Raw genomic sequence first — 14,112 nt, forward strand, 5'->3', positions numbered from 1 at the left:
TGATTCGTGACCAGATTGTGTTTGGTATTCATGATAAAAAAGTCAGGGTACGCCTGTTGAGAGAAACCGAACTAAATTTGGAAAATGCAGTGAAAATATGCCAAGCCAGCGAGCTAGCTCAAAATCACGCGAAGACTTTCAGTGAAATCAATAATGATGCGATTGTAATGAGTGATAATGCTGCTGTCGGTGCTGTGTCCTACAAGGGGAAGAAACGTGGGCAGAACAGAAATGAACAGCAATCGGAGGATGACATTTTTAATTGTAAACGCTGTGGTTACAAACACCAGTTAAGACAATGCCCAGCGTTTGGAAAAATGTGCACAAAGTGTAATGGAAAGAATCACTTTGCCAAACAATGCTTTTCAAAAGTAAAAACGACGAAAGGGCAACGAGTTAATGTGATTGAGGACACTGATGTAAGTGAGACATTTTTTGTAGGAATGGTGTCATGTGACGATGAGGATATAGAATGCAAAATATGGTAACATAAGAAATAGGAGCAGGAGTAGGCCAATCGGCCCCTCGAGCCTGCTCCGCCATTCAATAAGATCATGGCTGATCTGATCCTAACCGCCAATCCACTATCACAGAACCATCTCCTGAATCTAACAGAATTAGACACACGAAATAGGAGCAGGATCAGGCTACACGGCCCCTGGGCCCGCTCCGCTACCCACAGGGCCATGACCGATCCGAACCTAGACTCATGTCCAAATTCCTGCCCACTCCCCGTAACCCTTAATTCCCTTCACTTCTAGGAAACTGTCTATTTCTGTTTTAAATTTATGTAATGATGTAGCTTCTACAGCTTTTTGGGGCAGCATATTCTATGGACCTACCACCCTCTGAGTGAAGTAGTTCCTCCTCATCTCAGTTTTGAAAGAGCAGCCCCTTATTCTAAGACTATGCCCCCTAGTTCTATTTTTACCCATCACCGGGAACATCTTCCCTGCATGCACCCGATCCAACCCCTTCACAATCTTATGTGTTTCAATAAGATCGCCTCTCATTCTTCTGAACTCCAATGAGTAGAGTCCCAATCTACTCAACCTCTCCTCATATGTCCATCCCCTCATCCCCGGGATTAACCGAGTGAACCTTCTTTGTACTGACTCGAGAGCAAGTATGTCCTTTCTTAAGTATGGACACCAAAACTGCACGCAGTAGTCCAGGTGCGGTCTCACCAATACCTTGTACAACTGAAGCAATACCTCCCTATTTTTATATTCTATCCCCCTAGCAATGAAAGCCAACATTCCATTGGCCTTCTTAATCACTTGCTGCACCTGCATACTAACCTTTTGAGTTTCGTGCACCAGGACCCCCAGATCCCTTTGTACTTCAATACTTTCCAGTTTCTTGCCATTAAGATAATAACTTGCTCTATGATTTTTCCTGCCAAAGTGCATAACCTCACACTTTCCAGTATTGTATTCCATCTGCCAAATCTCTGCCCACTTACTTAGCCTGTCGATGTCCCCTTGCAGGTTTTTTATGTCCTCCTCACTCACTACTTTCCCTCCCATCTTAGTATCATCTGCAAACTTTGATATGTTACACTCGGTCCCCTCCTCCAAATCGTTAATATAGATTGTAAAAAGTTGGGGACCCAGCACTGACCCCTGCGGAACACCACTAGTTACTGATTGCCAGTCTGAGAATGAACCATTTATCCCAATTCTCTGCCTTCTGTTAGATAGCCAATCCTCTATCCATGCCAGAATATTACCCCCAATCCGGTGATTTTTTATCTTAAGCAATAATCTTTTGTGTGGCACCTTGTCAAATGCCTTTTGGAAGTCTAAATACACTACGTCCACTGGTTCCCCTTTATCCACCCTATATGTTACTTCCTCAAAGAACTCCAGCAAATTTGTCAAACATGACTGCCCCTCGCATAACAACTCGCTTCGTATAGCCAAGGACCCTGTCAATCTAAAACGGAGGATCCTGTCAGCATAAAATGGTGGTGAAATGTCGACATCGCTGAGTCACTTGCATATTGTAAGAAATGATCATGTTAACTCAAGAAACTGTGAAGGCAGCAGGAAGTAAAATAAAAGAAGCTAAACTGATCTGTGGCTGCTAATATGGCTGGCACCCACGATGTCACACCTTGCTGGTGGAAACAGTGTAGGGCGGAGTGCAGCGGTTATACAGACAATAGGCGATCAGAAAACACATTACCATGATTGCAAACGCATTACCATAATGATTAGGTGATCGTGAAACCATTACCAGGATATTTACTTAACTATAAACCATTCAGTGAAATGTGACTTCTTTGTTTCATACTGCCAGGCCAGGAAATCAAATTAAATGTATACGTGTACAGCTCGGGATTGGTGCAGACTGTACGATGTGTTAATGTCTTCTCAAATGCAAGTATAATAATGTGGCACACTGTATGAAAGATTGCTTGCTCTGGTTTAACCTGTCGGACTCTTCTGGAGTCAGGACTGTGCTGTATCAGAGTAAGTCTCCCGGGATGACGGAATAAAAACTGTTGAACTCAACCAGTATTCGACTCAGTGTTTGTACTGAACCAGATTGAGGACCAAAAGAATCCATTTCAACATTTGGTGTCAGAAGTGGGATCTCAACGAACGATCACCGAGAATTCGCGAAATTAAGAGCCGAACTAGTTTTGGACGTGAGAGGAGGAAATGGGCCCCCGGAGTGAGGATGTTTAAATTTACCACCTCGGTTTTCCTCTGATCCGTAAGTCCGATAAAAGTTTTGCCACTCGCTAATTCTTGCGTGGTGTCCCGACGAGATCTGGGTCAATCTGGCGAATACTGTGTAAACTTAGGAAATAAGTATCCAAGTCGGGTAACGCGCCGGCCTCGTATTTCACTTGGTCCACTCAGGCTCCGATTGGACTAAAAAGTAGATAAGTAGTGATTTTAGAGAAAGAGAAAAAGAATACTTGAAAGAAAGTAAAAAGAGAGAGTCGGGGACTCTAGAGCTCGAGCAACTTGTACTCGGGGAGTGCAAGATAAGGGTTGTATAAGTTGAATAATTAGAGTTTAAGAATACCTGTACCAGGCGGTGACAGAGGCTAAATTTACGATTTGAATAATTAGGCTAAGAATACCTGTACCAGACGGTGACAGAGGCTAAAATTACTATTTGATGAATATAGACAACTCACTGTGTTTTTGTTTGGTCTAAGTATTGTAGTTATTGTATTGTGGTGTTTAGTTTTGTGTGCCGGTATCCGTGAAATATACGAGACACTTTTAAAAACGTAACTCGAATCCTGAAAGGGAGCCCTTAGTGTAAGAGAACCATGGGTAATTACCTAGACACAACAAGTGACGAGGGCAGTGCCTTACAAACATTGTGTGACAAATATCCGGATAAAGCCCAACAATTGAGACTACTCTCAGGGGGTTTAAATAAAAAATTAGGCAGCGAACAATGGCCACTAGGGGGTCCCAAAAGTTTAGAAACGGTTAAAAAAGCTCAAGGAATTATTTGGAAAAAGAACATGGGAAGCAAGACTAAAAAGCTAATTGGACTCTGCGACAGTACTGCCAAGAAATTAAAGACAGTTCCCTATTAGCCAGCTGGCAAGAAAATGCTGTTAAATTAGGAATAAAGTTAACCGAAGGAGGAAATCCTAAACCCATTGAAATACTTAAGAAAGAATGTGCACATGAGAAAAGGTCAAAATCTGAAAAGGCGCCAGATAAAAAGGATAAAAATGAACTACGTAGTTCAATGGTTGGCCTTAGGTTGAAAGAGGGAGACGGAACAGATGAGGACTTAGACAATTGGATGTACAGAACTCCTAATGCGCCACCTCCTCAGCCACCCCAGTACATCAATATTTACCCCTCCCTTCCAACGTCGGCCTCACTAGCGATGCCTAATACTACCCCTCCAGCAACCCTCTCTGCAACCAGTCCCCCATTCACTCCAGGAATACCCCCAACCACCTTAACCGATAGTGCCACAGGCGTTACTGATCCCATAAGTAGTTGGACCCGGTTACAAACGGCAGGACAGACAAACCCTGTGCCAAATTATACTCCTACCCGGAGTGATAAGAAAAAGAAAAAGAAGGAAGAAGAGAAACGGGAAAATAAGAAAAGAGTCAGACAGTTAGTTCAACATAAATCCACTCAGGAAAGCGACACTGAGTCATGTAGTGACTTTACCGATTCGGAGGATGATTTATCACCTTCTGAGGATCATGAGTCAGAATCAAAAAATCATTCCGGTAACCCACCCAGGAACCTTCCAGTGAGAAAGATGCCAAACCCAGATCAGGCTACTGCCGCAGCTAACCCCACCATAGATGTATTCTTCCCATGGAAGCCTAATGAATTAATGTCTATCCTAACTAATGCGCCGGATCGCCACAAAGCGCCTCAAAAGTTTGTGGACTTTTTACGAACCACCATTCAAGTGTACAACGCTGAATCCCGAGATTTATGGGCTTTAATCCAACAAGTACTGACCCCCTCGGAACATACTCGATTCTTAACTCACTTGCGACATGCTAATCTGGCAGCCCTAAATGTGGCCATGGGGAATGACAATGATAGAATAACAGCCATGCTTACGGCTGCTAGTCAAACACTTCAGAAGCCTATTAACATATCCAATGTCCTAGATACTAAGCCAAAGAAAGATGAGGGACCTGAGGAATTTTTGGAGAGATTCTGTGAGGTTTATCAGGGACAGTCGGGGGACACCAATTATCAAGGAGGAGCCAATTCACCCCAATTCTGCGCCATTCTGATGAACTGCCTTCCGGCTGCGGTAGCAACCGCAATTAAAACCAATAATATGAACTGGGCAGAAAATAGCCCAGCTCAAATTACTAGAGCCATAAAATATTATTGGAAAGAGAGTAAAGGTTTGGAGAACCAACCCCAGAAGACAATAAAAACAGAATATGTCGTGAAGGAAGTCCCAATTCAACCACACACGATAGACAGGACAGGGTATCAGATGGAACCTCAATACTGTACCCCTGGATGGGTAGACTCTCAGAATTATGGATATTACACTCATCCAAACGGCCCCGATGCTACTGCATACGGCCAACCCTACGCCCCTCCACAACAGAATTACGGAGGTAGAGGAAGGGGTAGAGGACAAGGACGGGAATACCAAGGTCCAAGACAAGGGCAGTGTTATAACTGTGGAGAGGATGGCCACTGGGTCAGAGACTGCCAATCCTTTGCCTCTGGAGACCCACCTAGGAGAAGCAGGGGAAGATGGAGAGGAAACAAAGGAGGACCTAGAGGAGGCAGGGGAGGATATACCAATTTCTCCCAGAATAATCCATTCCCACAGAATTGACTGGCTAATCTAGTGGTCAGCACTTTACATTCGGACCGAGAACCCTTATAATGTTGCAAATCCAGGATCAATGGTATCCCTTTTTAGTAGACACTGGAGCCGCCATGTCCTCTGTCCAATCGGACCTTAAACTTCCCCGATCCAACAAGACCCAGGAATTATCAGGCTTCTAAGGTCAAATGACCAAGTATGCTATGTCAGAGCCAGTTCAGGTGACCTACAAAAATCAATCTGCAACCCACCAATTTGTAATAACTACCGGCTTGGACTGCAATTTAATGGCCAGAGACTTACTATGTGCATTCCAACTCAAACTTGATTGTGGTGATGAAGGAATAGCAATAGGACATTGGGCAAATAAAAGGCAATGTTATGTTTCGACTACACCTCAATGGTGGTCGCTCGACCTCAATGCATCCTCCTATCATGTGACACTGGCATATGATTGAAGTGGAAAGGATAGGACCCTTGAGGAGTATTTTAAATATCAGGAAGGTACCGAATGGACAATCTACCTCAAGGCTGTAGTAACTGGACCTGAGGGAAAAGCAGAGTTTGTGCAGGTTCCCTTACACTTGTGGAAGCAGCCTTCGACAGTGGCCCCTCATATCACGCGGGAAGTTAACCAGCCTTTCCATGCCAAAGATTTGGGGCCCATGGTAAAATGAGCGATCGATCAGGCAAACCCTGAATGTCACCAACCGCAACAGTTACCCGGAGGTCTGATGGTCCAATTTTACCAAAACCCTGAGCCTAGCCTGACTGTGGTGCACCGTCATGTAGGGAAAGACATACTGGAGTATGTGAATCCACAGGTATGGGCAGAAGACCCAATGCATGTAGGTCTAATCGGCATAAAACCCATTGAGATCCCAGTGAAGGAAAATGTGACCTTGCCGACGGTACGACAATACCCTTTGAAACACCAAGCTCTTCCGAGTATAGACAGATTCATTAAGGGATTGTTGGAGCAGGGGATTTTGGTAACTTGCCAATCCAGTTGTAATACACCCATCCTGGCTGTTCCGAAGCCTGGTAAGCCTGATCAGTTCCGCCTAGTGCAGGATTTACGAGCAATAAATGCGATTGTTCAGCCACTTCATGCGCTAGTACCTAATCCAGCACACATCTTGGCCTCGATACCTGCTGATGCTACAGTTTTTGCGGTAGTCGATCTCCAGCACGCCTTTTTCTCCCTGCCATTGGCCACTACTAGCCAATACCTTTTTGCCTTCACTTACAACGGTCAGCAGTATACGTGGACTCGATTACCCCAGGGCTTTGTGAATTCACCTACCCTGTTTTCGCGGTGCCTTCAACAGCAATTACAGACACTGACATTAAATTGTGGCTCCAATCTGATCCAGTATGTGGATGACCTTCTCATTGCTAGCCCTGATGAGCTAAGTAACAGAGAGGACACTATTCAGTTGTTGAACTATCTCTCAGAATTAGGATATATGGTATCTCCAGCGAAAGTATTGGTGGCTCAGAAGACAGTTAAATTTCTTGGAGTTATGTTATCAGCCGAAAACCGCAGTTTGGAAACTAGCAGAATACAGCCAATATGCGAGACGCCAACCCCTAAAACGGCCAAACAAGTCAGGCAGTGGCTGGGAATGGTTAATTATTGTCGACAGTGGATACCTAATATTGCAGTATTAACCAAACATCTGACTCCCTACACGGCTAAAGAGGGAGAGTTTGAGCTGGAACTAGAGGCACAGCAGGCATTTGAGGAATTAAAACAGGATCTGGTCCAAGCACCAGCCCTGGGACGACCCCTGTATGATAGGCCATTCCAGTTATATTGCACAGTAATGAACGATTGCTTAACAGCAGCTTAACAGCCATCTACAACAGTCTACAGTCAGCTGCTAATATGACACTTCAGCAGGACATTACCGTGTATAGCTCTCACTCAGTCACTGCGTTATTGGGGCAATTGCAGACCCAACACCTGACTACCGCCAGGCAAAATAAGTATGAAATATACTTACTGAACAATCCTCGGCTAGCATTTAAACACTGTAGCACTATCAACCCTGCCAGTTTCCTTGCATATCCGCCCTCTGAGAGTGATGAACCAAGCCATGATTGCTTAAACCTCATTAAGGATGATACCTCAGTCCGACCTGATCTGTCTGACACTCTTATTGCAGATCCCGATATTACCATGTATACGGACGGCAGTTCTTCAGTTGATGAGATGGGAAAACGAATTTCTGGTTATGCAATTGTAAATCAGGAAGGTGTCACCTTAGAATCAGCAACCTTTGAATCCCCTTTTACTGCCCAGCAAGCCGAACTGTTTGCACTCATACGAGCTTGTACTTTGGGAGAAGGATTAAAAATCAATGTACATACAGACTCTAGATATGCCTTTGGAGTAGTTCATGACTTTGGACAATTGTGGAAAAATAGAGGTTTTCTGACCTCTTCGGGCAGCCCGATCTCTCACCGTCAGTTAGTCTCAGATCTCTTGCAAGCCCTTTTACTCCCCAAACAGATAGCTGTGATTAAATGCTCTGCCCATACCACTGGCCAAAACCCAGTAAATATAGGAAACCGCCGCGCTGATGAGGCGGCCAAAAATGCTTCTAGGAGCCACCAAATGATTGTGCCCCGAATGATGAGGCAGACTAAAAATTCCAAAAAGAATCAGTCTACCTCGGAAAAACTAATGCCAACCATCCAAGAGGTGATTAAGTTGCAGGAGGACGCTCCTGATAGTGATAAGCATTTGTGGAGAGAATTGGGATGTGTATATAACCCTTTATCAAAACTCTGGACTACTCCCGCGGAACAGACTTGCATGTCTGATGAGCTAGCTTTATGGGTTATTGAATGTGTACACTTTGCAACTCATTGTGGTGCCAGGGCAGTGGGTGATTTGCTTCTAAGTACTTGGTGGCATCCAAGGCTTCAAGCAATAGCACAGAACATTAGCGATCGATGCCTGATTTGTCAACAACACAACCCTGGAAAGGGAGTGACTTGCGAATGGGGAAAAACCCCTTTACCTGAGGGTCCCTTTGAGACCCTGCAAATGGACTACATTGAGTTGGAAAGATGTCAGTGTTACAAATACGTACTTGTCATTGTAGATGTATTTAGTAAATGGATCGAGGCATATCCAACCACAGACAATAAAGCCTCTACTGTTGTTAAGGTATTGCTGAGAGAGATCATACCTCGTTATGGTATTCCAACTCGGTTAAGTTCTGACAACAGTCCTCACTTCACTGCCGAAGTGAACAAGGAACTTTGTACCCAGTTGAACATTCATCAGCAATTGCATTGTGCTTATCGACCACAGGCTGCAGGACTTGTCGAAAGAACCAATCAGACTCTGAAGAACAAACTTGCTAAACTGGTAGCCGAAACCGGCTCCACTTGGTTGAAATTGCTTCCTGTGGCTCTCTTTCAGATCCGCACCACACCAACGGGTAAAGCACGACTTACACCTGCTGAGATTATCTATGGTAGACCACTCAAGACACCCTGGAACCAAAATGCTCCTACAACGGTGCATTTTCACCATATGACTGAAGAAATGACGACCTATGTCTTGGCTCTTACTAAGGTTTTGCGCGGGCTGCATTCACAGGTCCGTGCTGCATATGGTGAACTTCCTGACTTATCTGGTTCTCTAAAAATTGAACCAGGTTCGTATGTGATGGTTAAGAACTGGACTCGTAAAAGTCTAGATCCAAGGTGGGAAGGTCCATATCAGGTCTTACTAACAACCCCGACTGCAGCTAAGGTCGAGGGAAGAAGCGCATGGGTGCATTTCCACCACTGTAAATTGATTGGAGAAACCAATCAAAAGGGGGGGAGATAATCAGTAGTAAATCAGTACAGTATATAGTAGATTTTAGAGATAATCAGTAGTAAATCAGTACAGTATATAGTAGATTTTACGAACAATCATTAATTTTATTTTGATTGATCAGCCATTGATAGGAGACTACAGAACTCGTGCTCGGCCTTGATAGAGGTGACTGCAGCTTTTACAAGGTCTGGTGTTGTGTTTGGATTGTTCTGGCCTGCTGAAATCCTACTCTTATTATACTTATTATACGATTTTAATTTTTAATTTTAAGTTTTAATATTTTAAGTTTTAATTTTGATTGTGTGTAAGCCTTTTATTTCACAGATTAACAACCGCTAGGGGACCATCTGCTTAGCATCAAGTTTCGGAGCCGGGAGAAAACAGCATCCCAGGCGGGTCGGAGCCGAATGCTACAAAGAAGAAAACACCACCACAGGCGGAGCGCCAATGAAGACTGAAACCATGAAGTTGCTGCTCATTGTTATTGGACTTTTTGGACTATTGTGCCTGACTCAAGGCGATACGGACAAATCACGGAAGAAACGTGAATTACTTACCAACACCTTTCTGCACATGTCATATGAATATGCCAAAAGCTATAACTTAACAAGCTGTTGGGTTTGCAGTCACATTCCTATCCATAGTAAAAGAGGGATTCCCTTGAGACCCATCCCGTTCAATGCCACAGAGATGGCGGAGTGGGTCATGCGCCAGAACGCCAGCGGCGTTTATAAAGATTCATACAACCAGGAGGGCGACAGGGACAAATGGAAGTCGGCAGGTTACGACCTAACCACTTTCCAAGGGTGGTACCAGCCTAATTATAATCGGAACAGCCAGCCTCCAGCCTTAGTCCTTACTAATACTTCAGGAGTTGGTAGGCCGAAGGGGCCAATATGTTTAACGAAGAGTGTGCCGGGAGGTATAGAAGTAGGACGCAGTAAATGTTTCCAAAATGTTAATGTAACAAAATGTATTCGCACCAGAGGCTGTGGCCAAGGTTTCTTCCAATTAGATCATACCGGAACCCCCAATAGGACAAGTGGGGGACCATGGGAGGGAATGGAAATCAGATGGGGATGGAGGATTCGTGAGGCATTAGACGACAATTTAATCGCATATAATGGGACCTATTTTATATGTGGTCACCAAGCCTATCCATGGTTACCCCGGAATTGGACGGGTTTGTGTTACTTAGGTTATGCAGTACCTTTTATTCACCACTTGAATAAGATTGGGGAGCACCACGAATTTAAGAAACACGTGACCAAAAGAGAGCTAGGAGCTTTTAAACGATTTTTCGGCGTAATAAACCCTCCCTATGGAATAATGAGCTTGATGGATGAAACAAGGAATCTGGCAAGGCTACTAGAGATAGTTGCCAATGACACTGAGGAAGCTATAGCAGACATGAGTGCCGAAATGATAGCCATTAGAACAGTAACCCTCCAGAATTGAATGGCCTTAGATTACCTCCTTGCAGCACAAGGAGGAACCTGTGCCTTGATAGGAAGTGAGTGCTGTACTTATATCCCTGATAGCTCGGAAAACATAACCAACATTGTCAAACATATCCGGGATGCAGTAAGTCAGTATAAGAAACCTAAGCCAGGGGATGACTGGTTTGATTGGATCATTGGAGGATGGCTAGGATCAATGGGACAAACTCTGCTACATGGGCTAGTGGTGGTACTTGCCGTAATTATGTGCATTTTTCTAGTTTTCATGCTGATTAAGTGTTGCTGCAATAGATTAGGAGCAACTGTAATTCCAAGTCAATTGGTACAAAGGAAACCATCAGAAGAAGAAATTAAATTTGAGAAGGAATTAATGGAGGAGGAGTATAATAGACTCAATAAGATAGAGATGGACCAGTAGGATGAAGCCCAGAATCACTGGGTACCTTAGATGGTTATCATGGAATGATAAAAGGGGGGAATGAGGATATAGAATGCAAAATATGGTAACAACTCGCTTCGCATAGCCAAGGACCCTGTCAATCTAAAATGGAGGATCCTGTCAGCATAAAATGGTGGTGAAATGTCGACATCGCTGAGTCACTTGCATATTGTAAGAAATGATCATGTTAACTCAAGAAACTGTGAAGGCAGCAGGAAGTAAAATAAAAGAAGCTAAACTGATCTGTGGCTGCTAATATGGCTGGCACCCACGATGTCACACCTTGCTGGTGGAAACGGTGTAGGGCAGAGTGCAGAGGTTATACAGACAATAGGCGATCAGAAAACACATTACCATGATTGCAAACGCATTACCATAATGATTAGGTGATTGTGAAACCATTATCAGGATATTTACTTAACTATAAACCATTCAGTGAAATGTGACTTCTTTGTTTCATACTGCCAGGCCGGGAAATCAAATTAAATGTATACATGTACAGCTCGGGATTGGTGCAGACTGTACGATGTGTTAATGTCTTCTCAAATGCAAGTATAATAATGTGGCACACTGTATGAAAGATTGCTTGCTCTGGTTTAACCTGTCGGACTCTTCTGGAGTCAGGACTGTGCTGTATCAGAGTAATTCTCCCGGGATGACGGAATAAAAACTGTTGAACTCAACCAGTATTCGACTCAGTGTTTGTACTGAACCAGATTGAGGACCAAAAGAATCCGTTTCAACATTGATATCAAAAAAGATACAGAAAATGTGCAGCCCTCAGAAATAGACAATGCTGAACATAAAGTTAATGCAGTAAAAGAGGACAAATGGATGATCCCACTGCAGATAAATGGAGCATTAGTTACATTGAAACTGGACACTGGGGCAAAAGCAAACTTAATCAGTATGAGTGACATTAACAATATGAAAGAAAAGCCCAAAATACAGAAAAAGTCAGTACTACTGAAGGACTATAATGGACAGAAAATAGATAGCTTAGGTGTATGCAGACTCAAAGTGACAGTCAAAGACAAAATGCATCATCTCATGTTTTCTGTTGTGGCTGAAAGACTTGATTCACTATTAGGTGACAAAGCTTGTGAAGACTTAGAACTGGTCAAAAGAGTCTACCGTATAAACTGTGCCATAAGCAGACCAGATGACTCAGGTGATGAAGCAGAGAGCCCATCAAGGATGAAAAGGCCAAAGGGTATCCATGTCTTCAAAAAGCCTAGTTTCTCCAAGAAGAAAGAAAAAGACTTTAAGGTCAAAGAGAAGCCAAAGGAAGAAAAGCACAAAGAGGAAAAACACAAGGAGGAAAAGTCCAAAGATATAACCGCAGCAGATGTTGTTAAGCAGTGGAAAGAGAAAAAGAAAAAGAAGAAGCCTGCACCAGAGCAGAAAGCAGTTCCGGTGGATACTCCTTCTTCCCTCAGGCCAATCTTTGGTGTTCCATTAGCCGAGGCTGCTGAGAGGACTATGCTGTATGATGGGATCCAGCTGCCAGCAGTTTTTCGAGAGTGCATTGACTACATTGAGAGTTATGGCATGAAGAGTGAAGGAAACACTGAAACCCTCTCCAAGCAAAGATCGCAAGGAGACCTCGATCTATTCAAGACCAGATTGATGACAATGCCGCAACTGCATCTTGTCATTCACTGCCAGAACAATCTCATGAAGATACATCAGACTTACCCGTGTTGAGAAGATCCACACGTGAAGTAAAAGAGCCTGATAGACTTAGGCCTAGGAATTCAGTATAGCCACGTTTGGGGCGCTACAGCCGGGCGGCCGCTAAAGTTTGCGCCCGGCGCAACTTCGCGCCACCTTCGCCGATATTCAGTGGCATCGCCCCAAGAGGTTGCTGCTGCGCTAAAACAGGCGATGTACGACTATCATTAGGCGCTAAGCCGGCAATCCGGGGCGCTAACACCGAGGACGGGCGCAGCGCAGGTGCGGCGAGTTGCTCAATGAAGGCAGACACGCTGGCGCCGGTCAGCTCTTAAAGGGGAAGGGTCGACTTGTTTGGCTGCCATGCCCTGCACACTGCAGCCCTGAAGCAAGGCCTGACCATTGCTGGTTCATCAGTTCTACGCCCTCAACCATGGGGAAGCCCGCTATTCTTCCAAAGCCGATTGCACGCTCTTGCTGCTTGTCCAGGGTCATGGGGAAGGAGATGTACTGACCTCTCCTTCTGAAAAGGGCATTGTTCACCTGGCGGATGCAGCAATGTACCGCGAACTGGGAGATGTTGGCAATGTCCCCAGTAGCGGATTGGAAGGAGCCAGTGGCATCGAAGTTGAGAGCCACCATCACCTTCACTGCCACTGACAGAGACGTCCTGCTCCTCAGCTGTGGCTGCAGATCTCTGCGAAGCAGGTGGCAGATCTCAGTGACCACCTCCCTTCTGAATCGCATCCTCCGAACACACTGCTCCTCAGACATGTTCAGATATGAGAACTGCTGGCGGTATACCCTGGGTGGGTAAGGCCTCCTGTGCCGACGCCTGTTGGCCAATCTCTGTCTGGCCATGACTGGCTTCTCTCTCACGGCGTCTCTGATCCCTTTGAATGCAATGCAGAAAGCCAACGTTTCCACCCATTGCAGCCCCCATTATATGTGGCGACTCAAGGCTATGGCACTGAAAGTTAAATCCAAGTGCAAAGCTCTGGCCTGAAGCCACAAGTACCTGTGCAAGCGCTGAGTCAAAGCAGAAAGCTCTCTGCCTTTGTCTCTCTCCAAATATCCGTTTCTCACACAGAGGGATTGGCACAAAATGGCTGCCATTTATACTGCAGGAGGAGTCCCCTTTAAATAGCGCCCCCCGCGCCCCGCAGCGACTGGGAACCGTTCCCCTCTACCAGTCGCTGGGGGCGCCAGGCGCAAAGAAGGGCGGCGCCACTGAATTTCCGGTTCGGGGCGCACAAAGGGCGTTGCACGATGAAATGACGTCAGGATCTGCGCGCGCAGCTGAGCGCGCGCAAAGGCTTTGCGCCGCTGCTAAATCTTTACTGAAGTTGGGGAGAGGCACAGATCACGCTGCGCCCGGCCGC

At 45.0% G+C, this 14,112-nt stretch overlaps 2 protein-coding genes across 2 annotated transcripts; both read left to right on the top strand.

Annotated features, from left to right (window-relative positions):
• The first annotated feature begins 3,873 nt into the window (after positions 1-3,873).
• Positions 3,874-9,486, top strand: LOC147123097 (uncharacterized). The gene is made up of 2 exons (XM_085965269.1): positions 3,874-5,107; positions 9,482-9,486. The coding sequence occupies exons 1-2, from the start codon at positions 3,874-3,876 to the stop codon at positions 9,484-9,486; spliced, it is 1,239 nt and encodes a 412-aa protein (XP_085821395.1).
• Positions 8,832-11,691, top strand: LOC147123098 (uncharacterized). The gene has a single exon (XM_085966318.1). It carries the CDS (start codon positions 9,605-9,607, stop codon positions 10,613-10,615), a length of 1,011 nt encoding a protein of 336 aa, XP_085822444.1. The 5' UTR covers positions 8,832-9,604; the 3' UTR covers positions 10,616-11,691.
• The last annotated feature ends 2,421 nt before the right edge of the window (positions 11,692-14,112 follow it).

Source organism: Somniosus microcephalus, chromosome 2, assembly GCF_052327205.1.
Source record: "Somniosus microcephalus isolate GS21.2 chromosome 2, FLI_Smic_1.0, whole genome shotgun sequence".
Classification (NCBI taxonomy): domain Eukaryota; kingdom Metazoa; phylum Chordata; class Chondrichthyes; order Squaliformes; family Somniosidae; genus Somniosus; species Somniosus microcephalus.